At 51.4% G+C, this 27552-nt stretch overlaps 1 protein-coding gene across 1 annotated transcript in view; it reads right to left on the reverse strand.

Moving 5' to 3' along the window:
• ARAP1 (ArfGAP with RhoGAP domain, ankyrin repeat and PH domain 1) overlaps positions 1-27552 on the reverse strand; it is a 67113-nt gene that overhangs the window by 35102 nt on the left and 4459 nt on the right. The window contains 2 exon segments of the mRNA XM_053900067.1: positions 6331-6882; positions 14312-14394. Coding sequence (XP_053756042.1) covers positions 6331-6839 — 509 coding nt within the window. The 5' untranslated portion in view covers positions 6840-6882; positions 14312-14394.

Consider the following 27552-nt stretch of genomic DNA (forward strand, 5'->3'; position numbering starts at 1 on the left):
TGGGCTGGGGCCTCTTTGGGGCTCCTCCACCCTCCATACTTCCACTCAGTATAGCTGTGTCTATCAATATTCATTTCACTGAACTGACCTCAGAGGACCAAGGACCCAGGCCTACACCCTGTCTTGGATTCAAGACCTTCCCCCTAAAGTGTCGCACAGGCCTTGGAGGGACCTAGCCCAATCTCAATCCCTGGACTCTCGCCAGCAGGACTGAGACGTGGGATGAGGCCCAATTACCTGAACACATCCATGTCTTACCCTGACTCCCCTCCCCATGGGGGCAAAACTTCCCAGCTGCCCACTTCCTCATTTGTGCCCTGGCTATGAGGGCTCAGGCCTCAGTCCTGTGCTTCTTGCTTCCTCGGTGGCTGCCCCTGTCCTTCCTTCTCCATTATGAGACCCAAAGGTCAACCCCTCCAGCATTCCCCTGCCTCTGTTCTCTTACTTCTGCCCAGATCACAGCATGGAGAGCCCTTGCTGGGCTTTCACTTGGTTAGTGTCTGCACAATGCCTCTCAGCCTCTGCACATGCTGTGAGCCCTCTCAGGCAGGCCAATCTCCCTCCACATCATGACACCACTCAACACAGGGGGTTTTCAGAGGGTATGTATTGATGACTGAATGACCACCACCCCACTCACTTCCTGATCACTAGAGAAGGTCAGAAGCTCCCCTACCCCTCCATAGAGCAGCACCCAATTAACCTGGCACCCACCCTCGCAACCAAGGCTTCATTCAGCTCTTAGCACTTTTTCCTGGAACAACAGCTACCACTTACTAAGTACCCAGTGTGTACTAAGCACTCTTCTGGGAGGCTTTTTCATTTAATCCCCACAATGATCCAGATCATTAGCTCCACTGTACCCAGGACATGCCTCCAGGAGGTCTACTCAACTGCTCCCTCCTCTAAGCTCACACAGCCTGTTGGGTCCTTCATGGAATGCCTACCACCAGGCCTACACTGAGCTTTCCCACAGGCAAGCCGTGCTGTAGTGGGCAGGAGGAGACAGAGGCCCAGCCCTCCTGTGGCAGCTAATCATGCTTCCCAGGTCTGGCCCTGTGCTGTTTACTAAGGGCAGCAGGGTGAGGAGGTTTATCCCTGAGGGAGCTCATGACTGTGTTGAGCTCATCCCCCCATCCTGAGTGTCCCGCCCAGGGCTGTCTTAGCAGGAGGAGAAGGTGTAGGTAGGGGTCTGCTGAACACTGTGGAAAGATGAGCCAAGGGCATAGGGTAGGCTGGGTGCACAGACAGGACCTGGTTAGAGGCATCTCTATGTCCCCACTGATCTAAGCACAGGGTTGTTGAGTTCATTAGGGGTCCACAGCAACTGGGGGGAGAGGTCAGCCCAGCCCCCAACAACATAGGCACCCACCACACTGCTTGCCCTGGGGAAGAGGGGTAGGAACCACACCAACTAAGTGCTAGCCTTCAGTTGGTCTCCCTATTATCCTGAACTCAGTGGGAGGGCAAAGGGGTTCAGGCAGGAGGTTCCCAGAGCCACAATACCCTTGAACTTGACACTGAAAGAAGCCAGAACTGAGGAGACCAGCACCAGGTCCCTGAAGGGTAGACACCCACAGACGGGCAGTCTCTCAGGTACCATGGGCTCCCAGTGGGCCCAGGAGACAGGCTTATGGGAAGACGAGAGGCCTGAAAAGCTCAGGGCAGAGAGAAGGAAAAGAGAAGGGGAAAAAAAGAGAGGGCAAGAGAAAAACAGAAGATGTGGAGAAAGTGAAAGAAGAGAGAAAATTCTGACAGCAAAAAAGGGAGGGGGGCAGGAGTACCACAGAAAACTCTGTCCAGAGGTGACAGACAGACAGACAGGGATTCCTGCCTTCCCAGACCCTCTGAAGGAGCCTCTCCCCACCACCCCCGCCAACAGCCCAGCCCAAAGCTTCCCCTTTCTCACCCTCAGATGTCCACTAGGTCCTGGGCCAGAGGACTCCCACAGCTCCGGCTCGAGAGAGTGCTGTGTGCCTGACCAGGCAGCTCATCTGACCAGGGCTGGTCTAGCAGACAGCCAGGCCCCTGTTCCCTGGGTGTGTCTGAGGCCGTGTCTGGGTCCAGGTACGGCTCTGAGTGGCTGTGATCACTTATCTGAGAGTGTTTCTGAGTAAAACTGGATCTGTCTGGGAGTGAGTGAGTGAGTGTGTGTGTGTGTGTGTGTGTGTGTGTGTGTGTACATCTAGCTCTAGTCTCCCGTGGCTTCCTGCTCTCCTCCTCCCCCACCCCCTGCAGCCCTGGCCAATACACACTTCCTGAAAACACTGAGAAAGAGAAAAGTCACCCAGAATCCCCTGGGGCAGACACTTCCTCCCCGCCTCCAGCCTGCCCCCCCATCCCAAGTTGGAATGGGACAAACCACCCCGGTGCTGGCAAGCAGGGCCTTACAGAGTAGACACTCAGGAAGCTCTGGACTTGGCTGCTCCTTCCCCACCCCCACAAGGAGGCCCAGAGAGGCTGGGAAAGAGGCTCTTTGAAGGGAGCAAGTTCTGCCCCAGCAACAAGTGATCAGCCTTCAGGAAGACCAGGGATTGGCTGGGCTGCAGGGCAGTTAAGGGTACAGGTGGGAGGCCTTGCAGTGTGATTCCAGCTGGCAGCTGCCCCCTCTGGGCAAATACTTCCTCTTTGAAGGTATCTCCAGACATCTAGGTATTAGAGGAGGAAACTGAGGCCCAGAGCAATCTGAGAGGGGCTCTGTGGAGTGACCCTGGAACACCTGGCCCAGAAATGACCCCTCTGCCACTCGGAAGCAGGCTCAGAGGGTCCACATCTATGATACTTGAAGCTGAGTAGACTGGGCCCCGGCCCAGGAGGCAGGGTCTGACCATTGGCTTCCACTCTGCCGGGCCATGTGACTCTGGGCGTTTCTCATCATCTCCGGACTCATCGGCAAGTTCCCTATTACAAGCTTAAACAATGGTGGGGGTGCGGACCCTGTGAGGGGTGAAGTGGGGTCCTCCCAGGCCAGGCAGAACGGTGAGCCTGGTTCTGAGAATCCTGACCCAGTTGGGTCGGCTCATTTTCTGCCTGCCTCCTCGAAGGCCTCTGCCTTTCTAAGATGTCCGGGCGTGACACAGGTTGCATAGTAGGAAGGGATTTGGGGTGTGAGCGCGGGGCCCTTTAACCCTATGGTCTACTGTCCGGTGTGTGCTGAGGGCACTCTTTGGGTGCTGGGTCAGCATGGGTAGCACACGTGCTCAGCACTGGGCAGTGCAGAAACTCATACAGTCGTCATCGATTCACACACACAACAAGGCACCTGGCACTGTCCCAGGTGTTAGGGATTCAGCACTAAACAAAATCAACAAGAATCTTGGCCCTAACAGAGCTGACCCTAGTGGGCTTTGCAGCATGTGTACACACATTGGCTCACCCCTGGGGCTATGCAAAGAACACACAGCACGTGCACTCACAGATGGACTCATGCTGTTGGCGTCCCCACTGTGCCAGCACACACGGGCACAGGTATGTGTGCACATGGGCCCGGATGAACTCATACACACACCACCGCAAGTAACCACGGAAATCATATAAATGCCCACTCGCATGTACATCTTAGGATCACAAATGGCCTCCCTTAAAACGTGTGCAGACACATAAATACACAGACACGTGACTACCTTGACAGCTTGCACAAACATGCACACCTATCGGTGCACGCATACCAACCGGCTAGGCATGCCCTCACGTGGAGTCACTATCTCAAGAGGACACACATGCACACACAGCAGATAGTTCCCAAATTCCACCGGGGAGGCTGGTGATGGCCTGGAGCCAGGCAGAAATGCTCGCTCAGTCACCACGTGAATCGGTGTAAAAGGTCTTAAGATTCAGAGAGTGAGAACCCCGTTACTAAAGGGTGTAAGCAAGGACCCAAAGGCCATATCAGGAAGAAGGGACTCCTGCAAAGGGGGCAGGAGGAGGCCAGGTTGAGGAGCCTTCCAACGTGCACCATGGAGCCCAGGTTCCATAGGGAGGGGCTGTGAGGGATAGCCAATCAGGCTACATCCTGGTCTCCTCCCTGCCCAGCCTTCACCTGTTACACATACATGAAGTTCCATCTGCAGTGAGTTTTTCTACCACTTGGCTTTAAAGATTTTGTACACCCTGGAAGTCAGAGTGCTAGGACCTGCAGATGTTGACTGACTGTTCCAAATGTCAAAGACCCCAGGACAAGGAAGCCAGGGTTGGCAGCTCACCTCCCATCACACTCTACTTTAAGAAAGAGCCCCCTGTACTGATGGCTCAGAGCCCGGAGCCTGCTTCAGATTCTGTGTCTCCCTCTCTCTCTGCCCCTCCCCTGCTCACACTCTGTCTCTCTCTAAAAAAAAAAACAACAAATAAACATTAAAAGAAAAAAACAAAACAAAAACAAGGGGCCAGATTACTGAGCATGGCAGCCTGGCCTCCCCCGTAGGTTGGCTAAGTGACTAAGTTCAGACTAAGGCTCTGAGGGTGGAGGCTGGTACCCTGGAGCATAGACAGGATGCTTGCTCTATCCTGCCAAGTCTCCTGAATGCAGATGTCAGTACCAGGAGGGCTATGGAGGCCAAGGAGGGCACCTGATGGAGAAACAGGCCCAGAGGGGCAGCTGGTAATCAGTCACACAGCTAGCTAGGCCTGCCCCTAGGTATTCTGACTCTGAAACAGGAATCCAGGCCTCCACTCCCTCAATGAGGGGTTTGCCTCCTCAGACCTTGAGAATTCCCAATGGACAGGGCTCTGTCTTCTGTCCTTGTTCACCTTCTCCCACCCCCAGAGACAGATGGGCAAACAGAAATAGACAGACACACACACATATTCTCTCTCCCCCCCACCACTCCCCATCCTGTTGATGGAATTAAAAGAAATAAAAACGGCTCATGCATGCATCAGAATGGCCACCAGAGGGCACAATAGTGCCAGGAAACCCCAATCTAAACAGTGAGCCAGGCTCCTAGGGGACCCGAGTATGGTCCCCAGTTGTGTGAATTCAGGAAAGGCACAAACCCTTTTTGTGCTTCCACCAATCAAACCTCAAAACACGACAGCCATGGCTGGGCCTTCAAGGCCCCCTTACTTAATTCTCCTCTCTGTGGTGAAAACTTTCCAGACTCTCCCCACAGGGGCTCCCTGAGCATGCACTTGGCATGGATCCAGCTAGTGCTCCTCTCCCTTCTCTGAGCCTCAGTTTCTCTGCTTGAAAACAAGACAAAAATCCCCCAGAAGGTTTGAGCAACAAGATCATGGAAATGAGGCAGCTAGCACAGTGCCCAACATAGGGACCAAGAGACCTCTCTCTGTACATCCCTTTCTCCTCCAAGAAGTTTTCCCAGATTAGGCTGACTTGGTCCAAGTACTGCAGTAATCTCCATTACACCCGCCAAAGATATATCCAGCACTAGCTGGGGATGCTCCCTCCCAGCTGGGCACCCCAGCAAATGGCAGAGAGGGCATCTGTGAAGGAGGTTAAAATGGAACATCCATAGAAGCGGGAGGAAACTCAAGGAAACGAGAAGTACCAGGAGCCAGGAGACGGGGAAAAATTCTGAGGAGGGAGGGCCAATAGGTTGTGGCCTGAGAAGTATCCTCAGGATGTGGGGGCATGTGGCAGGAGCAGTGTGGAGCGGGAGACAGGAGCACAGCACCAGGCCCTGGCCAGTTCTGCTCCCCCAACAGCAGCTCATCATCCTAGACTGTGTCCTCCACATGCTACCTCCTGACTCGGAAGGTACTCCCACCTCCCAGGGCCTCATACTCCCCAAGCCCCAAACTGAACCCAAGACTTCTTCCCTGGGTACACTTCTGTCCCTGGATCCCCAGATCAGGGATGGCACCACTATCCACCCAAGATGGAAACCTGGATGCCATGTGGCTCCCCATGCCCTCTCTGCTAATGTCTAGGCCGTTCCCAAGCCCCGTCCATTCCAGGGCCAATTTCTCATTCCATCTGCCTACTTCTCTCTCCACCCTGTTAGCACAGCCCAAGTGGGGGCCTCTCCTGGGGGCCTGAGCCCTCTCAATGGTCACCCAGCCTCCTCCTCCACCAGTCATTCATCCGATCCAGCTTTCATCCGATCATTCCGCTTGAAACCTTTCTGGCTTCCCACCAGCCTTCACAGAATCTCCCACCAATGCCATCCACAGCCTCACCCACACTCACCCAACAGTTTAGTCCCAGTCTGCTCAGAGTGCCCCAGGATAGTGCTTCCCCCCTCTGGGCTTTATACATGCTGTTCCCTCCACCGAGGTGCCTTTCTTACCCTACTGCCAAAGGCCACAAACTCCCTCTCCACTTTCCGGGATCCTCCACCCATGTTCCTCCCACCAGGGATGGCATCTACTCACCTCACCAGCTGGCGGGGGGTCCCAGTGCGGGGGGGCACAGGCGGAACGTTGAACTCTGCCAGATGCCGCTTGGCAGGCAGCGGGGGCAGCACAGGGTCTGGGGCTGCTGCGGATGGGGCGGAGAAGCAGGCAGGCGGAAGGCAACTCCTCCGGGGTGGGATGGGTGGGGCGGTGGGTAGCCCCTCGTCCTCTCTGGCCGTGGGCAGTGGCTCCGGTGGAGCGGCAGGCACAGGCGGTGAGCGGAAGACATGACGCTTCATGGGCACGGGCCGGGGGGTAGGGCGGGGTGCAGGGCTTGGGGGCGTGTGGGCACGGAGCAGGCCAGCCAGGATGCGGCGGCGGTGACCAGGGAGTAGCATGCCCATGTCCACCAGGCGGGCGTCACTGAGGCCTTGGCACTCGGTGGCCCACACCAGTCCATGCTGCTCAAAGAGCCCAGTGTACTGCTCCAGGTGGAGTGCCCGCAACCACTCAGCCACGGACAGTGCTGCATCCCCGGCCTCTGCCATGGTTCCTGCCAGCAGAGGCCAGCCAGCAGGGCCCTGTCCGGACCTGGAAGAGACAGATGGGCACAAGTAAGAGGTAAGGCTGCCCAGCCACAGCTCCCCGATTAGCAACCCTCTGTGGGTCTCCCATGCCATGGGGTCGAGCACTGTCCTTGAGCTGTCTCCCTTGTGCCCCATGTGCCAGGCAAGGCCAGATACTGCCTGGTCCCTGAACACATAGGCTTTTCTCTCTGTCTGAAACCTGCCACCTGCACCCCCGTGGCCTCCTAGCGGCCAGCTCACATCTCTTCCAGGAAGCCCTCCAGGAACCAGAGTTGGTAGCACCCCTGAGCCCCACCCACAGCCTGGGCCACTGCCACAAGGCTAGCCAATGGCTGCGTCTAGCACACACACCTGCCACTGCCCTCAGCAGGACCCAGGCAAGGGCCCAGTTCCTTCTGAGGTACCAGTCCCCAGCTGAAGGCCAGGCCCAGGGGCTTAGCAAGTATGAGTGGGATTGAGTGATACCACCGCTGGTCCCCCTGCAGGCCCAGTCTAGGGACTGAACTTCACCCCACCTACATGTCCCTGGAAGAAGCAGAACGCTCCAGGGGGTAAGTCACACCAGCACCACATAGCTGGGGTCCTGGCCCTGTGAATGTGTCACCCTTCCCACTACCAAGGGGGTTAATGTATAGGAAAGAACCATCCATTCATTTGTTCATTTGAGATAGCCTCACACAAGGCAATAGGGACTCGGGTCCCATCCCTGCACTCAAGAGCTCCTGGCCTGGCAAGAGTCAAGAGATAGATGATACAGAGAGAAGACTGACAAATCAAAAGAGAAAAGTCATCAGATCATCTCCAACAGATACTAAAGAAGCATATGATAAAAGCCAACATCCAGTGTACTTACAAAAACAGAAACAGACTGATACTCCCTTAAACTAAAAAATCAGCCCCTTGCTTAATGGGAAAACAATGGCAAAATTTCCATTAAAGTCAGGAATGAAACAAGGATATCCATTTCATGATGATGAGGAGGAGGAGAAGGAGGAGAAGGATTTATTTTTTTATTTAAAAAAATTTTTTTAATGTTTATTTACTTTTGAGCGGGGGGAGGGACAGAGAGAGAGAGGGAGACACAGAATCCAAAGCAGGCTCCAGGCTCTGAGCTGTCAGCACAGAGCCCGATGAGGGGCTTGAACTCACAAACTGTGAGATCATGACCTAAGCTGAAGTCAGACGCTTAACCACTAAGCCACCCAGGCACCCCTATTTTTTACTTTTTTTTTTTTTTATTTTAGAGAAAGACAGCACATGAGCCAGGGAGAGGGGTAGAGGGAGAAAGAGAATCTCAGGCAGGGTCCACGCTCAATGTGGAGCCCGATGTGGGGCTCCCTGACCCATGAGATCATGACCCTGGGATCATGACCTGAGCCAAAATTAAGAGTCAGATGCTCAACTGACTGAGCCACCCAGGTGCTCAATGATTATTCATCATCATCATCATCATTGTTAATATTCACATTGTTTTGAAAGTTCTAGGCAACAAAAATAAACAAGTATAAAAATTGGGCAGGAAGAGACTATCTATTTATTACCAATTATATAAATTTTTAGTTGGAAAACCCATGAAGGTTAACTAAGAAACTATTACAAGCAATAAAAGAATTAGTAAGTGAGCTGGATTCAAAACTAATATAACAGAATTAATATTTATAGGCCATAACCAGCTAGAAACCAGGATGAAAAGCCTCACTTACGATAGCATCACAGAACTTAAGTCACCAGGAAGAAACGTAATAAGAAATGTGTGGGATCTGTAGAAAGAGTCAAAAAGAAGAGACCTGGACAAATGGAAAGACACAGTATGCTGCCAAGCAGAAGGCATCATAAAGATATTAATTCTCTCTCAGTTAATTTATAAATATGCACAATCCTATTAAATATACACACAACCTATGTAGTGGGGTGGGGGGCAGGGGAAGGGGAGCCAGACAAGTGGATTTGAAAACTCATGTGGAAAAGCAAACAAGCAGGAAGAGCCAGGAAATTTCCGGAGGCAGGGGGTGGAGGGTAAAAAAGGGTAGAGAGTGAGAACCAGCTTCACCACATATTAAAACATATAAAGACATAGTAATTAAAACAGTACATGTTACCAGCATGTGAACATACAGATGAATTAAACAGAACAAAAAGTTCTGAGGTGCCTGGGTGGCTCAGTTGGTTAAGTGTCTGACTCTTGATTTTGGCTCAGGTCATAATCTCATGGTTCATGGGATTGAGCCCCATGTCTGGCTCTGTGCTGACAGTGCAGAGCCTGCTTGGGATTCTCTCTCTCCCTCTCTCTCTCTGCCCTTCTCCTGCACAAGCTCTTTCTCTAAATAAATAAATAAATAAAGAGAGAGAGAGAGAGAGAGAGAGAGAGAAGAGAAAGTTTAAAAATAGACCCAAATGCATATAATAACTTAGTGTACAATAAAAGTAGTATCTCAAATTAGTACTGAAAAGATGGATTATTAAGTTGTTGGGACAGTTGTGGAACAACCTAGAAACAAAGACCCCTATCTCACACCTTACAACAGGATAAATTTAGATCAAATATTTCGTTATAAAAAATAAAACTATGAAAGGATTTAAAATATCATCTCAGAGACGCAAAAGCCTTTTAGAAATGATACAAACCCGGAAAGATAAAAGAGTAAAATACTGAAGTATATAAAAATCAAACATTCCCACAAATTAAAACGCACCAGAAACAGGGGCACTGGGGTGGCTCTATCAGTTAAGTGTCTGACTTCAGCTCAGATCATGATCTTGGGGTTCAGAAGTTCAAGCTCTGCATTGGGCTCTGTGCTGACAGCTCAGAGTATGGAGCCCACTTCGATTCTCTGTCTCCCTCTCTCTCTGCCTCTCTGCTGCTCGTGCTTGATCTCTCTCTCTCTTGCTCACTCTCTCTCTCTCTCTCAAAACTAAATAAACATTAAAAAAAGTTTTTTTTTAATGCACTAGAAACAAAGCCAAAAGATAAATGACAACTCAGGGTACATCTGCCTCTCATATCCCAAACACAGGACTAATTTTCCTAAAAACTGAAAAGTACCTAGAAATAAGAAACAGGTCCAACTTGATTTTCAGCTTAGGTCATGGTCTCATGGTTCATGAGTTCGAGCCTCAAGTCGGGCTCTGTGCTGACAGTATGGAGCCTGACTGGGATTCTCTCTCTCTCTGCCTCTCCTCTCTCTCAAAAATAAGTAGATAAACATTTTTTAAAAGCTGGCCAATGACCTAACAGAAAAAAGGGCAAAAAATATGAAGAGAGAAATTCACAGAAAGGAAAATATAAGTGGTTCCTAAATATATGAAAAGGAACTTAACCTCCCCACACGACGTGGTGACAGGGTGAGGCATTCTCCTGCCTGGCTGGTGGGAGTGCCTCTGAGAAGGGCAATTAATGCCACAATAGCTATGAAAACCCCAAGTCCTTCTCTTCTTTGTTCCAGCCACCCCTAGACACTTATCCTGTAGTCTTCCTAGGTGACTGGCAACAGTGACGTGTATAATAACAAAAGGTTGGAAATAACCAAAATACCCATTAATCAGGGAATGGTTAACTAAATTATAGGATGGTCATATAGTAGAACACTGAGCAACCTTAATTAACAAAATGAGGAAACTCAGTACATACATATTGATATGGGATGACCTCCCAGGTATGTTGTTAAGTGACTAAAGAAAGGTGCAGAACCCTCTCAAAAATAAATAAACATTAAAAAAAAATTTTTTTTTTTTAAAGGAGGGGGCATCTGGGTGGCTCAGTCGGTAAGTGTCCGACTTCAGTTCAGGTCATGATCTTGCAGTTCATGAGTTCGAGCCCTGCATCGGGCTCTGTGCTGACAGCTCAGAGCCTGGAGCCTGCTTCAGATTCTGTGTCTCCCTCTCTCTCTGCTCCTCCCCCACTCACACTCTGGTCTCTCTCTCAAAAATAAACATTAAAAAAAAAAAAGGTGCAGAACAGTATATAGAACATTCTGCCTTTATGTAGAAAAAAACAAACCAGAGAGGATAGATTAATACATGGTGTTGGTAAATGCATAAACTATTTCTGAAAAGATACATCAGAGGCAAGGTGACATTGCCTCTAAGGAGGAAAACTGAGGGCTGAGGGGATGGAAGGGAGCAGACACAGAGCCAGACTTCAAGGGGTCGGATGCTGTCACATGTTCAATTCCATCTTTTTTTTTTTTTTAATTTTTTTTTTTTTTAACATTTATTTATTTTTGAGACGGAGAGAGAGCATGAACGGGGGAGGGTCAGAGAGAGAGGGAGACACAGATCCGAAACAGGCTCCAGGCTCTGAACTGTGAGCACCGAGCCCGATGCGGGGCTTGAACTCACGGACCGCGAGATCATGACCTGAGCTGAAGTCGGACGCTTAACCGACTGAGCCACCCAGGCGCCCCTCAATTCCATCTTTAAGAAAATATCTGAGGGGCACCTGGGTGGCTCAGTCGGTTAAGCGGCCAACTTCGGCTCAGGTCATGATCTTACGGTCCGTAAGTTCGAGCCCCGCGTTGGGCTCTGTGCTGACAGCTCAGAGCCTGAAGCCTGTTTCAGATTCTGTGTCTCCCTCTCTCTGACCTTCCCCGTTCATGCTCTGTCTCTCTCTGTCTCAAAAACAATAAACGTTAAAAAAAAAATTAAAAAAAAAAAAAGAAATGTTTAAAAAAAAAAAAAAGAAAATATCTGAGGGAAACAATCAGCAAAACTAAAAGGCAACCAACGGAATGGGAGAAGATATTTGCAAGTAACATCAGATAAAGGGTTAGTATCCAAAATCTATAAAGAACTTATCAAACTCAACACCCAAAAAACAATCCAGTGAAGAAATAGGCAAAAGACATGAATAGACATTTCTCCAAAGAAGACATCCAGATGGCCTACTGACACATGAAAAAATGCTCAACATCACTCATCATCAGGGAAATACAAATCAAAATCACAATGAGATACCACCTCACACCTGTCAGAATGGCTAACATGAGCAACTCAGGCAGCAACAGATGGCGAGGATGCAGAGACAAAGGATCTCTTTTGCACTACTGGTGGGAATGCAAACTGGTGCAGCCACTCTGGAAAACAGGATGGAGATTCCTCAAAAAATTGAAAATAGAACTACCTTATGGCCCAGCAATTGCACTAGTAGGTATTTATCCAAGGGATACAGGTGTGCTGTTTCGAAGGGGCACATGCACTCCAATGTTTATAGCAGCACTATCAACAATAGCCAAAGTATGGAAAGAGCCCAAATGTCCATCGATGGATGAATGGATAAAGAAGATGTGGTATATATATGTATAATGGAATATTACTTGGCTATCAAATGTATGAAATCTTGCCATTTGCAACTATGTGGATGGAACTAGAGGGTATTATGCTAAGCGAAATTAGTCAGAGAAAGACAAATATCATCTGACTTCACTCATATGAGGAATTTAAGATACAAAACAGATGAACATAAGAGAAGGGAAGCAAAACTAATAAAAAACAGGGAGGGGGACAAAACATAAGAGACTCTTAAATATGGAGAACAAACAGAGGGTTGCTGGAGGTGTTGTGGGTGGGGGGATGGGCTAAATGGGTAGGCGGCATTAAGGAATCTACTCCTGAAATTATTGTTGGCAATATATGCAACTAACCTGGATGTAAATTTAAAAATTAACTAATTAATTAATTTAAAAAATAAGAAAGAGTATCAGGTGGGAGCCTGGGTGGCTTAGTCAGTTAAGTCTTCGACTTCAGCTCAGGTCATAATCTCACAGTTCATGAGTTCGAGCCTCACATCGGGCTCTGTGCTGACAGCTCGGAGCCTGGAGCCTGGAGCCTGCTTCAGATTCTGTGTCTCCCTCTCTCTGCCCCGCCCCCACCTCGGAAAAATAAATAAACATTAAAAAAATTTTATTTTTAAAAGAAAAAGAATATCAGGGGCACCCAGGTGGCTCAGTCAGTTAAGGCTCCGACTCTTGGTTTAGGCTCGGGTCACGATCTCACAATTTGTAAGACCAAGCCCTGCGTTGTCAGGCTCTATGCTGATAGCAAAGAAGCTGCTTGGGATTCTCTCACTCCTTTTCCCTCTGCTGCTCCCCTGATCGTGTGTGCGCTCTCTCTCTCTCTCCCAAAATAAATAAACTTAAAAAAAAGAGTATCAATATCTTACTTATCATTTCACAATATACACAAATATCAAATCATTATGTTGTACATCTAAAAACTAATACAATGTTGTACGTAAATCATCTCTCAGTTTTTTAAAAAATTTAATTGGAATATCTTACTTTTGTAAAAATTTCCCAAACCACATGATCACATGCACACACTGCCTGGGCCCCTCCTGGGCCTCAGAAGGAGCCTGAAGCTCAGTCTCCATCAGTTTCCCTGGGAACCCACCCCTGGTGGGAGGAAGTATTTTCATTCTACATCTTTATCTATTACCTATGTTTTGAACTATGTGAGTTCTTTTTTTTTTTTAAGTTTATTTATTTTGAGAGAGAGAGAGAGAGAGAGAGCAGGGGAGGGGCAGAGAGAAAGAGGCAGAGAATCCCACACTGTTAGCACAGAGCCCAATGTGGGGCTTGAACTCACAAACTGTGAGATCACGACCTGAGCCGAAACCAAGAGTCGGACGCTTAACTAACTGACTGAGTCACCCAGGTGCCCTTGAACTATGTGAGTTCTTTAAAAAGGCTGCTGAGGGACCCAAAGGAAGACACAAACAAACAAATACATTTGATGTTCTTGGATAAACCAGCTCTCAACATTATGAAGACATTATGAAGACATTGGTTCTTCCTGGGTTAAGGTATAACCAGTACAAAACACAATCCCTACCCCCCCCCCCCACCAAATTACCAATAGGCAAATTCTAAAGTTCATATAAAATGATATTAAGGATTTGTTGTCAGGTGGAAAAATTAGATGCAGAACAGTGTTTTATTATGTAAACATCTGGGTTAAATAAAAAAATGTACAAATATGTACATATATATATATATATATATATATGCGCGCGCGCACACACACACACACACACACACACACACACACACACACAGAATACCTCTGGATGGGTATACAAGAAACAACCTGCCTTTGGGGAGGAGAACTGGCAGCTGGGAGGATAAGAGAGGGAAGGTTACCTTTCACTATATTGTTCTGTATCTTAAACTTTTGTACTGCTTTCTAAAAACTAAATACAATTTAAAAGATAATGTGATACACATCCCCCACCCAACCCACTGGTCCCTGTCTTATCCCACCCCTTCAAAGCCCTCCTGGGAAGCTCTTTAGCCTCACCCTCTTTCTGCCCCTCCACCTACTCGCAAAATGAAAACTGGGACCTCAGGTCTGGCCTCCATGAAGCCTCCCCCACCTCAAAGTTGGGGCTTAGCCGGCCACACCCAGCCCAGCTCCCCACTTCCCGCCTCCAGACTCACCCACTGGGCTGCCCAGGACACCAGGGATCCTCCCAGAGGCAGCAGCTACTCTGAATGGCTCCTCATCTTGATCAAAGGGGAACCTGCAAGGACAGGGGTGGAGTCACTTTGAGCAGTGGGATGCCAGGAGGAGGAGGAGGAAGGAAAGGAGGAGGAAAGAAGGAAGAAGGAGAAAGGGGAAGGGGAAAGAGAGAGAAGGAAACACAAGATGGAGAAGAGGATAGAGGAAGACGGAAGAGTTCAGGAAGCCTAATGGAAGCCGGGTGGGGCAGTAGAGGTTAGACCAGAGAAAAGGCCTTCCTGTAGGAGTGAGAGGCAGACAGGCTCACCCAGAGGTAACAGCCACACAGGTGGCTAAGAGGAGTGAGGACTTCCCATTGTCCAGGCCTCCCCAGAACCAGTGGCAGGGATGTGTCGAGGCTGGCTGTGGTGGGAATTGTTGGGCCAGGATTGCCCCCAGGGAGGACTGGAAGGGGGGTAGATGCAGTTCCCACCAGAAGGCAGAGCCTGTCAGTTGAGAGGTGGGGGACACTGAGAAGACCTGGGGAACAGGACCCTTTCCACTAAGTCTGATAGCCATGGGGTGGGGTACGGGTGGAGGGGGCCAACTGAGGCATGAGACCTCAGAGGCCCTGCTCTTAAACACGTATGTGGGCCATGGGGCGCCTGGGTGGCTCAGTCGGTTAAGCGGCCGACTTCGGCTCAGGTCATGATCTCGCGGTCCGTGAGTTCGAGCCCCGCGTCGGGCTCTGGGATGACAGCTCAGAGCCCGGAGCCTGCTTCAGATTCTGTGTCTCTCTCTCTCTGACCCTCCCCTGTTCATGCTCTGTCTCTCCCTGTCTCAAAAATAAATAAAACGTTAAAAAAAAATAAAAATAAAAAAAAATAAACACATGTGTGGGCCAAATGAGGGTGTTTCCAGGTGGGAGGGGAAAGAACTGGCCATCCCTGAGGGCAGGCTGCCAGCAAGCTCAGACGATTTGGGCTCTGTTGGGGGTTGGGAGAGGGCAGATGGGCTCTTCTGGGGCACAGCTTGTTTCCTGCCACTAGGGCAGGGTCAACCGAAAACTGCTGGGCTCTGCATGGTGGCTTTAGGGGGTACTTGTGAACATTTAACTTACTGGTTAGGTATTCTCTACAACAACTTCTTAGGATAGGGCTAAAATAGGTATAGGTTTTAAAAATATTTCATTTTATTTTTTAAATTTATTTCTTTTGAGAGGGAGAGAAAAGCACGAGCAGGGGAGGGGCAGAGACAGGGGGAGAGGGAGAGAGAATATCCCCAGCAGGCTCCTTGCTGTCAGCGCAGGGCCACCCAGCTCGGGGATTAGGGGATTGAGTATCAGTCCCAAGAACAATGAGATCATGACTTGAGCCAAAATCAAGAGCCAGATGCTTAACTGACAGAGCCACACCGGTGCCCCTAAAAGTATTTTAAAAATAAATCTTAGGCAATTAGTACTTCAAAGGAAATGGCAAAGAAAGGCAGTGCTACTCAAGTGACAATTTTTTTAAAAACAATAGGAGCGCCTGGGTGGCTCAGTTGGTCAAGCGGGCAGACTTCTACTTCGGCTCAGGTCATGATCTCAGGGTTTGTGAGTTAGAGCCCCATATCAGGCTCTGTGCTGACAGCTCGGAGCCTGGAGCCTGCTTCAGATTCTGTATCTCCCTCCCTCTCTGCCCCTCCCCTGCTTGTGCTCTCTCTTACTCTCAAAAATAAATAAATAAATAAACATTTTAAAACATACTTAAAAAAAACACAAATAAAATAAAAAATAACAGACAATATGAAAATTTTAAACTGCACTTGTGGGTTCCATTTCACTTCTCCTGGATACTCTAGACTCTTAACCACTCGCTCACTGCCTCTCAAAAGTGATCATGAATACTAACTGAGCACCTGCTACGGCTTGGGCCCTGTTCTAACGGTTCAACATTGGATTGATGATGGCCCCAACCACCCTACTGAAATGACCAGGGCTGGGAAACAGGAAACCAGTTCCATCCCTGAGAAACGGTCAACCTCCTCCTGGGTCTCCCTCAAGTTCCCATTCTTGCAAGAAAGACTTCAGGCCAAGGTCAGACGCAGGGACCCACATTGATTCCCTTCTAGGATGGCCTCGTTCAAGGCTCTAGAAGCATGAACCTCAGACTTGGACTGGCTCTCCAGGAAGCTCAGGCCAGAGGGGGTCTGACACCAGCCAGCCAGGGAAAACAGCCCACAGGGCCCTCGGCAGGCTAAGGATCAGGGAAGGCTTCCTGAAGGAGACAGCTCTTGAAAAAGAAGTTTGGAGCAGTGCCCTTCTGAGCCATGTTGGAGCCCAAGGCAAAGAAGGAAACAGCAATACTGAACGTCTTTATTTAAAATTTTGGTATTTTGAGCCTGGGTGGCTCAGGCCATTAAGCGTCCAACTTCAGCTCAGGTCATGATCTCACAGCTCATGGGTTCCAACCCCATGTTGAGCTCTGTGCTGACAGCTCAGAACCTAGAGCCTGCTTCAAATCCTGTGTCTCCCTCTCTCTCTGCCTCTCCCCCACTCACTCTCTCTCTCAAAAATAAACATAATTTTTTTTATTTTGGTTTTTTTTTTTATTTTTTCATTAGTTTTGATTTTTTTAAAAATATGGCTTAAAAATATTACCTTGATTACTGAACTTTTTCCCACCCCGGCCCCTTATGTTTTGTGCCCAAGACAAGTGCTGCATTCACTGCACCCTGATCCTGGCCCTGGTTTGGGGGTTTAAGCCCTGCAGCTGCTAGGACACCTCACTGAATCTCCACCCCCAGGAAAGCAGGGACCCGGCAGAAGGGAGTGTCATCCTGTTGTGACAGCATGGCCACAAGCTGGGGGATTCCCCTCCTCCCCCACCCCAAGGGCCCAGCTCAAGCTTCAACACCCCACCCTGCCCCTGCTTCTCCTGTCTCCCTCCAGCTCCCCTCTGCTATGCCAACCTCGGCCTGCTCAGATCTCACCCCTGCTCAAAGCCCCTTGTCATTCGACCTGCTCCGGCCCTCCCTGACATTTACAAATGAAGAAACCAACACCCACAGAGAGGAAGTGACTTGACATACCTCAAGCCCCAGCCAGGCTGGGCTGGCTCAGGATTCCCTCCATGTCACTTTTTGCACCAGGCACCCGCTTAGCATATGGGATCCCCGAAAATGTCTGACAATGATGAGCAAATGACCCACACCCTCCCACCTTCAGGTACTGATTCCAGGTTGCCCTCTCCAGCAAGTCGTCCCTAACCACCCCCCTTGGGCTCCTAAACCTCTGAAGCTGAGCCATGCGGTAGAGCGCTCTCCTGATCTGTCTCTAGTTGCTCTATTCGTGGGGATCCATCTCCACCCAACCCCCACTTGGCCTGGGGTATCCTGAGAGTCTGCACCGCTTCTTATCCTCCCTGCCCTCCACAGTAGCGCCCAGGGCCTGGCTGGTCCAGGGGCACTCAGTGTAGAGGTAAGAGTCATCTGGACTCTAATCCTTCCTAGCCAGTCCTTCAGGTCTGACCTGAGACCCTCTTTGCTGGAGGCAAAGTGTTCGCCTTTCTGTCCTCGAATTACCACTTCACCTCCCATCATAGTTTAAGGCTTCTTGCCTCCTTCTCTGTCCCAGCCCAGCATCCCCCTTGTGCCGTGCCCACCAGGGCAGCAGGAAGGCAGCCCAAAGCCCTAGCCAAGGACAGGCACACTCCCACTTCCTCCATGTCCCAAATGCCTACTGTATGCCCAGCCCTTGGCCAGATTTCCACCCTTATCTCAGTCGTCCTCATCACAATCCCATAGCCTGAGATTTTTACCCCATTTCCGGGAAGCTGTGTGAGGTGGAAATTCGCCCAGGTCACTTGCTGGAACCAACAGAGCCTTCAGAGGATGTGACTGCCTCTGTCTGATAAAGTCAGAGAGGCTTCCAGAGGGCCCTCGTGAGCTGGGCTTTGAAGAAGTAGGAGGTTGTGCTTCCAGCCAAAGGGAGTCTAGTGCGCAAGGCTCACAGGGATAAGAAAGGACCAGGCAGATGCAGAGACGGGTGATTTCAGTGGGGTGGGAATGGGGGATGTAGGAGGACAGTAGTAACACCCAGACAGGTTTGGGGACTCCCACAAGGGTGTGAGCCTCCTCTGCATTCTGATTTGCATGAGTGAGTCAGGCCTGAGTCTGGGCAGCCTGGAAGGTCCTAACTGCTTCCGCATTCAGCTCTGAGGTCCCTTCAGCCAAGACCCTTCCCTCCCACCCCCCACTGCATCTTAGGCCTCCTCCACACAGAGCTGCGCTCTGGTTTCAAGGGAAGGGCCAATGATGGGGGAACAGAAGGAGAGGAGGAAGGCAGGCCCAGGGTCCACACTGAGGCCTGAGGTCGTCCATCACTGATCCTCTCCTCCCCTACATGCCCTCCCCTCCCACCCCAGCCACCCCAGTCACCCCAGGCAGGCTAGGCAGGGACCTTAGCATATAGCCCTCAGGAAACCCCTCCAGTGGCCGGCACAGGAACCAAGAACAGTACACAACCCAGCTGTGGCCAGGCCACAACCTACCCATACCACAAACTCACACCTCACACAGCCTCCAAGGACACACACCTCCTGCCCCACTCAGCAGCCACACAGCAGATCTGCTCCCCCACCCCCCCACCAACCACCACACACAGCCTTCAGTCCCCACACTCCCTACCAACAACTTGACTGTGTACATCTGCCCCAGAGCCCCACAACGCCCAGTACCCCCAACTCCACCCCCCTCCTCAACATAATCACCAGACGATACCTATAGGCAGGGTCACATTTGATCTGCCGCCCTCCTGGGTGTTCTCAGGACTCCGCTAAGCAAGCAAGAAGCCTTGGAGACACTTCCCTTAGATATGAGGAACTAGGTGGGGGCTGGGTTCCTGGCCCAGAGGGTGCAGAAGTGGCCCCTGCCCCGCTGCAGAAACCAGCTCCTTCCAGCCCAGCTAGGCTAGCAAGGCAGCAGGTGCAGCCCTCAGGCCGGCAGCTGACTGATCCTTGGGCCACGGGCCTACTTTCTGTCTCCCAGGGATGGGTGGCCGCCACATACGGGACCCAAAGAATTACAGTGGATTCTTCTGCCCTGCCGCAGCTCCGAATCTCTGTCCTGTCACCTCCCTGGCAGCAGATTTCTGTCCCATCCCGTCCAGGGTATGACCCTTTGTCTGGGGACCTGGGAGTGGTGGAGGTGGGTGAGGAGCAGCCCTCAGGGGAGGACTGAGTCGAGGCCCCATTGCCTCAGCCACCTGGTAGGAAGCTGGGGGCCACTAGTGAGTCAGAGCCATCTCCCAGCAAGATGCAAGGTAAGTCCGGGTTCCAATCCCGGCTCTATCACTTCTTGCCTGAAGCGCTGGGCAAGTCATGTCACATTCTGGGCCTCAGTTTCTCTCTCCATAAAGCAGCGCCGTCACCCAGATGACCGTGACACGTCACTATGTATGTGCTAGAGACCACACTCACTCATCATCTGCTTATTCCTCTGCTGGTAAGACACATACTTCCTGTTCCTTTGCCCCAAGGCCTTGGCCACTCCTGACCAAATGGGCCCTTGGTGCTGGTCTTGTAGCCAGTCTCTAGTCTGGACCCCTCCGCACTCTGGATTCTCAGTTACCCCAGACACCAATGACTACCACACCCTGCCTCCAGCCATGTGCCCCTGCAGGGCTCCAGACTGGACACCCCACTGCCCCTGGACCTCATTCTGGGTGGCCCCAGCCACTGCACATTCCCACCCTACAATGAACTCTCCAGGGAAAAGCAAGGTTACCTCCAACCTAGGTGGGGCCTTTGGGCAAATTAGAAAAAATGCCTCTTCCTTCAGGGGCCCCACAGCGGGATGTGAAGCTCAGCAGGGAGGACAGGCTAGTAGGTTTCAGTACCCCCCTCCCAGCTCTCACCTCACCCCCTTCTGACCAGGTACCCTTGGACAGTGCACAACATGTGCAACACACACAGTGGACCTGGTGAGAGGCAGGACATCTTAACAACCTCCTTGGGGCAGCCCATTCAGCATCACCCTAATCAAATATAAAACCAGGTTTATTCATGACCAAGGCACAATAAAGACCAAGGGAAAGGAGACATCCTTGACCTGAATTTCAGGCCTAGCCCTAACTCCCAATCCAATCTTGAAAGACCATCCCTTTCTACAACCTTCCTGTCTGTACTGTTTAAAGTTTTATAGTTGTGTATCACTTTTATAATTAGAAGACCAAATGACAAAAGTATCTTGTCTATTAGAATTGAGTTTGCCCCAGTTCGTTCCTCAAAACAATATAAAGTAGCTTTATGTTCTTTTTTTAATGTTCATTTATTTATTTTTGAGAAAGAGAGAATGAGCAGGGAAGGGGCACAGAGAGAGGGAGAGAGAGAATCCCAAGCAGGCTCTGCACTGAGCCAGATGAGGGGCTCAATCCCACAAGCCGTGAGACCATGACCCGAACCAAAATCAAGAGTCAGACACCCAACCGATTGAGCCACCCAGGCGCTCCAGATTTTAAATTTTTAAAAAATGTTTATTTATTTTTGAAGGAGAGGGACAGAGCGTGAGTGGGGGAGGGGCAGAGAGAGAGGGAGACACAGAATCTGAAGCAGGCTCCAGGCTCTGGGCTGTCAGCACAGAGCCGGATGCAGGGCTCGAACTCACAAGCTGTGAGATCATGACCTGAGCTGTAGTCGGACGCCCAACCGACTGAGCCACCCAGGTGCCCCACCAGCTCTATGATTTTAAATGTAACACGAACAGACCACTAAGAGAACTATTATAAATGAGACTGATTTCCTGGACCATCTGGACCAGAGAATGGGAAACTGAGACCCAAAACTTCCTCCCTCCCACCACGGCTTATCCTCCCAAAGGTCTAAGACACAGCTTAGCAAATAAGGTCCCCCTCATTAGGACATGGAGGTCAGTAGCAGAGGGCAGCCCAGGGACTTTCAGATGGGAAATGCACTGAGGTCCACTAGTAAACATGAGACTCCAGGGTCCCTGTGGTTTGTCCTCTAGACAGCATCTGACCCCACCCTAGTGCCGAGCGTCACCCACGTTCCCCCCAAACCTCACCCAGGGCCCCCTCATGCCCAAGCCCCACCCTAGAGAGGGTCAGATAGGGAGAAAGGTATGGGATGAAGTGTGAATATCTGGAGTACCTCACTTGCAAATACACGAAGCCGAACAATGACTTGGGGTTTAGGCCTTGTCAAAGTCTATGACACATGACTTGGCCAACCATCTCCAAATGGACCATTCTGGACCACCCCCTCCCATTTCTCCTATAGCTCTTCATTACCTTGTTTTGACACACACCCCCTCTCTATCCCACTGCTCCCATCCACCCCAGGCCTCCCCAGGCCCAGTCTGGATCTCTGGGCCCTCTTCCCTTCTTCTGTCCTCAGCCCACCTTTAGCCAGCACACCCACCAGCCTACCCTGTAACTGTCCCCAAGGCAGAGCTCCTCACCTAACCCTACCCCAGAGCCCTCGCCCACATCCACGTTCCCCGTGCTCCAGCCCATGTCACCGTTCAGGTGCAGCTCAGATCAGCCCCATAGCACCGTGGAGACCTGGGACACCCCCGGCAGGAGCACACTGGACTGTGGCCTGGTCCCCTGGTTCAGTCACAGAGAGTCCTCTACTGAGCTGGGGGCTTCCCAGGCAGGGCAGGGAGCACCTCCCTCAACGAAAGTGCTGGGTAAGGGGGAGGCCCAAGGTGCCACAGGGTAACCCCAGAAAGATCCTTCTGTGTGTCCACTGCCCCCTAAGACAGGGGTCGGGGAGAGAAGGGGTTCTTAACACTACAAATGAGTGAGTGTGAAACAGGAAGAAACAGGGCTGACCACATGCTGGGTGGGAGTACACAGGTCTACTGACAGACTCCCAGGCAGCAGGAGCAGACAGAACAAGAGTCAGGTACCGGGACCCTCAGAAGGGTTGAGGGCTAGCCCTGGCCCTGGGGAGAGGGACAGAAGGCTGCCTGACTCTATCCCGAGTTGCCCCAGAACCTGATGTGCTCACTCATCCAGGAGGAGAGACTTGGTGGGCTCCCTTACATCCTGGAACTAGCAGCCCTGGAGAACAGGGACCCGAACCTGCCATCCCCCCAGGTGGCCCCTGGAATGGAGAAGCCAGAAGATAAGCAGGCCCCTTGCTTGCTGGCCCCTGAAAGGGGAAGTGGTCTGTGCTGATGGGGTAGAGGTGAGCAGACTGGCAGGGCAGGGGCTAGAAAGGACCAGCTGCAAAGGCTCTGGCCTCCAATTTCATGTGTGATCTCAGCCTCCCCAACTATATAGTCAGACAACATATAGGAAGATTCCCTGACTCAGCCTCTCCTCTCCAACTCACAGAGAACATTCTAACCCACTTATATGAGCCAGCCATCCCTGTCTAAAACAACAGAAGGCTGTGATTATGGAGTGCTTACCATCAGGCACTGTGCTAAACACAGTACACGGATTGTTTCCTCATGACAGTCTAGAAAGTGGATGGTTTTTTAGCCTACTTTACAGATGAGAAAAAAACAAAGCCTCAGAAAAGTTAAGTAACCTGCCTAAAATAACACAGGAGCCAGAATCTGAACAAAGGGCTGCCTGGGCCCCTCTTTCTACTCATCTCCTCATAGGGCACAGTGCAGAGACAGGCAGAAAGCAGGGCAGATTCAGGGAGGTCAGGTGGGCAAGAGAGAAGGAGCAAGCTAAGAAGGGCCTTGAAGGCTATGCTAAGACACTTGCCTTTGCTGTCCAGACAACAGGAAGCACCCTCCTGGATGAGTAAGCAAGGTGCTTCGGGGATGCATCGTGGGGCAGGCAGATAGTCAGGCGCACTGGGGTGCCTACCACTGGGAGACTGGGAAATTCATATAACTTCTAAGTCTCTATTTTACCATCTGTATAATGGGGATTATGACAGCTCCACCTTGCAGGCTTCGGAGGAATAAACGTATGCCTTCGAAATACAGCCCAAATCTGACCAGTTCTCACTCCCCAGTGACTTCCCACCTCCCTCAGACTAAAAGCCAAAGCCAGCACATGGCCTACCAGGGTCCATGGTCTGTCCCTACTGCCTCTGTCTCCTTCCTGCTATTCCAACCCACTCTGTGTGCTCTTACCTCAGATTTGGGCACTGGCGCTCCTTCTGCCTGGAATGCTTTTCCAGACATCTGATGACTCACTCCCATACTTTTCCCAGCATTTTCTCAAATGCAAGACCATCATTCCCTGAACACTCTACCTAAAAATGTGCCCCTATGAGTCCCTGATCCTGTGTGATTTTCAGCATCTCACTTATCACTATTGGATTACATATTTGGATGCCACTTATCACTGTTGGATTACACTACTGTATTACATATTTATTTGTTCATTGTCAGTATCCTCAACTGGAGGACAAGGGCACTGTCTCATTCACAGCCCTATCCCCAGCGGCTAGACGCGTTTGGCCACCGGAAGAATGGATGAATGGATGTCCACACAGGCCTGGCTCACCTCAGTCAGGTGAGCTTGGCACAGGGGCCTGTGACACGGGTAGGGAGAGGGATGATTGGACGAAGCAGGTGTCAAGGTTCAGACTGGAGTTTTAGGAGTCAAAGATTCAACTCTGAGGTTCCTTGGCCCCCTCTGTGGCTAGGCTTGCCCTTTCTCTCCACCTGAGGCTGCCCTAGCTACTTCCTGCTGTGCTGGCCTGACAAACACTACTCGGGGAGCCCTCACCCACAGAGAGGAAGTGCTGACTCTCAGACCCCCTCGTGCTGCCCACCCCTCAACCATTCTCCAGAGCAGGTCAGAACCTCCCTAGACTTCCAGGAGTCTCAGAGACCAGCCCCCACCCTCTCTGCCATGCCTACCCCTTCCATGACTAACACCCAGAAGGGTTCAAAGGGACTCCACCCTCCGGCTCCTGCCTCTTACTCCTCACCCATCTCATTCCCTCCACTCCTGCTGCCTGACACTTTACCTTCAGGTCTTTGCTTATACTGTTCCCTCTGCTTGGAACATCATTCTCTACTTTGCCTTTCAAGTCCAAGTGTCACGTGCTCTGGGGAGCAGTCTCTGACTCCCATGGCCACAGTCCTGATCACATTGGGATGTCACTATCTGTGACTGTGTCACATATACACACACACACTCTCACGCCAGACCTGGCTGGGTGTTCCTCGAAAGCAGGACCAGGATCTGATTACCCTGCATCCCCTACTACCAGCCTGAGGTTGGCACACAGTGAATTTCTGTTGACTGAATGAGCATCTCCCAATTTTATACACAGAAAGCAAGTAGCCCAGGCAAGTGATGACTTGCCCGAGGTCACACTGCCATCAGTGGCCAGAGTGTGGCTGGAACCTGGCTTCTGGCCTCCTAAATCAGGCACTTCTCATTCCCCTTGTGCTCACCCAGTTACAGCTCTAACCTCCTGTCTACTACACACCCAGCCCTGCCTTCCCCCAGCTTTCCACACCCCCCAACCACCTGCCCCTTAGGCACTTAGGAACCACCTTATCCAACCCTCCCCTCTTCCAGAAGAGGAAAGTGAGCCCTAGAGCGGTGCAAGAAACTAAACTAACCAGTCAGGACCAGGACCTAGACCCCCCAGACTGAACCCCTCCGTCCTTCCACTAGCCTGTTTCTTGGAAGAACTGGGAGGGGACAGTCCCCTCAGGTAACCTCGAAGTTACTAGAGCAACCCCCCTACTCCACATAGGCTAGGCCAGCCCAGCACTGAAAGATGTGGGTTTTCAGGCCACTGGCAGTAGAGGCAGATGAGTGTCCTGGTTCACGTCCTGAAACAGAAACTGGAACAGAACCACTAGAACAACTAGATGCTCCCTGAATCTTTGGTCTCCCTAGACTTAGCACATCCATCTTTAGAGCCGAGGAGACAGGAGGAGGAGGAAGAGCCCCAGTCTGAGGGGAGAGGCAGGCCTTCAGCTGAGGCTCTGGCACCCCTTCAGCAAGCAAGACGGACCCCACCCCAAAGCCGTCCTGTTGTCATCTGGCAAAGCCCAGTCCCCACCCCTGCCCTCCGGGAGGCCCCTTTCTCCCCACCAGGCTGCTGGGGTGGCTTTGGGGAACAAACTATGGTATTTCAGCTGCAGACTGACAGCGGCCTGCCTGGATGAAGGTCCCCACTCAAACAGATAAAAGCCTTACCCAGGGGGCACCTGGGTGGCTCAGTTGGTTGAGCGTCTGGCTCTTCATTTCGGCTCAGGTCGTGATCTCATGGTTCATGGGATCGAGCCCCGTGTTGAGCTTTGCACTCATAGCACAGAGCCTGCTTGGGATTCCCTCTCTCCCTCTCTCTCTGTCCCTCCTCTGATGGCTCTCTCTCTCAAAATAAATAAGTAAACTTAAAGGAAAAAAAAAGCCTCACCCAGTTCGCATATCAAGGAGTGCAAAGCCTGGCACTTCCTACTCCAATCCACCGGGACATGGAATGCTAACACCTGCACGCAGGCAAAATCGCAGGTCCTCCAAGGACGCGTCTGGGCCCAGGAGCACACACGTTCACACACGGACACACGCACGGTGCCTGCCCAGAAGGACGTGGAGCAGAAAGGAGATGGGAAGCACAACCGAGGAAGGAGCTTACCCAGTCAGGAAGTCTTCCAGGAGGAAGGCACTTCCCTCATGGGGAGGAAACAGGTCTCCTCCCCACGAGGCAGCTCCCACTCTCATGCCCAAGGCCCTTTGAGGGCAGCTGCTATGCCCATAGGCTCAGATGGGCACCGGAAGGAGTGGGTGGGTGTGGCAGCATTGTGAAATATCCAAAGGCCCTGAGCCAAGGCCCGGCGTCCCTGCCCCAAGGAGGGGCAGAGTGCCTCCCTTCTGGCTCCCAGGCTCAGGTCTCTGTCCACCACTCTGTCAGGGCCCTTGAGCCTGGCTCTGCCCTCCAAGACTGGACCTGGGCCTGCTGAGCCACATTCCACGTTGGCCCTGGGAGGACCTGGCTCCCCCAGCAGTGTGACCCAGACCTTGCTCTGTGACCCAACCAGCCATCAGCCCTCCCTGGGCCTCCCCTTAACCCCATCCTGGTATCCAGCACGACAGCCCCACTGCCAGCAAATGAAGAGGAGTTGTGGCCCCTGTCCATTCCCTCCCCATTCTCCACCAAGATGGCTATCTCTTCCGCTACCACCTCGTCCCTTCCAGGGTCCGGTTCTCGGATTTCTTGAAAGGAGACAGCTGGGTGCACATGCTGGGGGTGGTGGGTATAGACAGCACACAGAACCTGGGGGTCAGCTGTGCCACAGGCCTCCAGAAGCAATGCTGAGAAACTCCGGGCCTTGTCTGTCTGGTACCAGCCGGCCAAGGTGTGGCACAGGACTCAGCCTCAACTTAGGGTCTATCCAGCCCAATTCGAGGCTTTGCAGGCTCTTGGAACCCAGATTTTTGGAAATTCAGAGGCTGGGAATCGCCAGCACACAAAGCTCTAGAATCCTTGAATCCCCAATGCCTAGAATCTCAGACTCAGAATCCTAAAATCCCAGCTGCTCAATGTGAGGAGAGGGTGGGTGGGAGTGAAGCGGAACGAAGAAGGCCCTCTACCCCACCTCACCTGCTCTGTTTGATTGGTTCCTGTCCTGATCTGTCCACACCTAGAGACTGCTGTGGAAACTGCTGCTTCTTGCTCCCTCTCTGAAGATCGAGGGATGCTGAATTCATTGAAGTGATCAGTCCAAAGCCTCTCATTGAACCAGAGGTCAGGGACAGGACTCCAGAGCCCAGGCCCTGGCATTTTGTGGAAAGGAGGTAAAGGGTGAAGAGGATGTCCAGGAGCAGGGCAGTGCCCTCTCGGGCAGTAAGGAAGGAAGCAAAGGAGACCCAGACATACGGAGTAGCAAGATGCAGTGATAGCTCCCCCTTCCTGGGGGCTGACCTGCCCCAGGACTGGCCCGGCCAGGCCAGACTCTCCCAGGAGACCCGAGCAGCTGAGATCCCAAGTTGTGACCTCGAGTTCCTTGCCCTGGGAATGGGGACAGAGGAGTAGCAGTGAGAGGGCCCAACCCTCCTCTTTCTCCCCCTTCCACACACATTTTTTGCCCTCACAATGAAGATAATAAGGAAGAAGATTTTGCCACATTTCTCCCTCCTGTCATCTGAGTAGGGTGGCCTCTTGACCCCTGAATCGTCCTCTGGACCCCGCTGGTACTGAGCACCACACTGTTGACCACAGCTGGTGCCTGCTTCTTGGCTCTCAGCTCTGGAACCATGTTTCCCAGGTTTGTTCATCCAGTCACTGACATCCAGTTGTTC

The sequence above is a fragment of the Panthera pardus genome, unplaced genomic scaffold (assembly GCF_024362965.1).
Source record: "Panthera pardus isolate Hobbes unplaced genomic scaffold, ASM2436296v1 HiC_scaffold_12, whole genome shotgun sequence".
NCBI classification, from domain to species: Eukaryota; Metazoa; Chordata; class Mammalia; order Carnivora; family Felidae; genus Panthera; species Panthera pardus.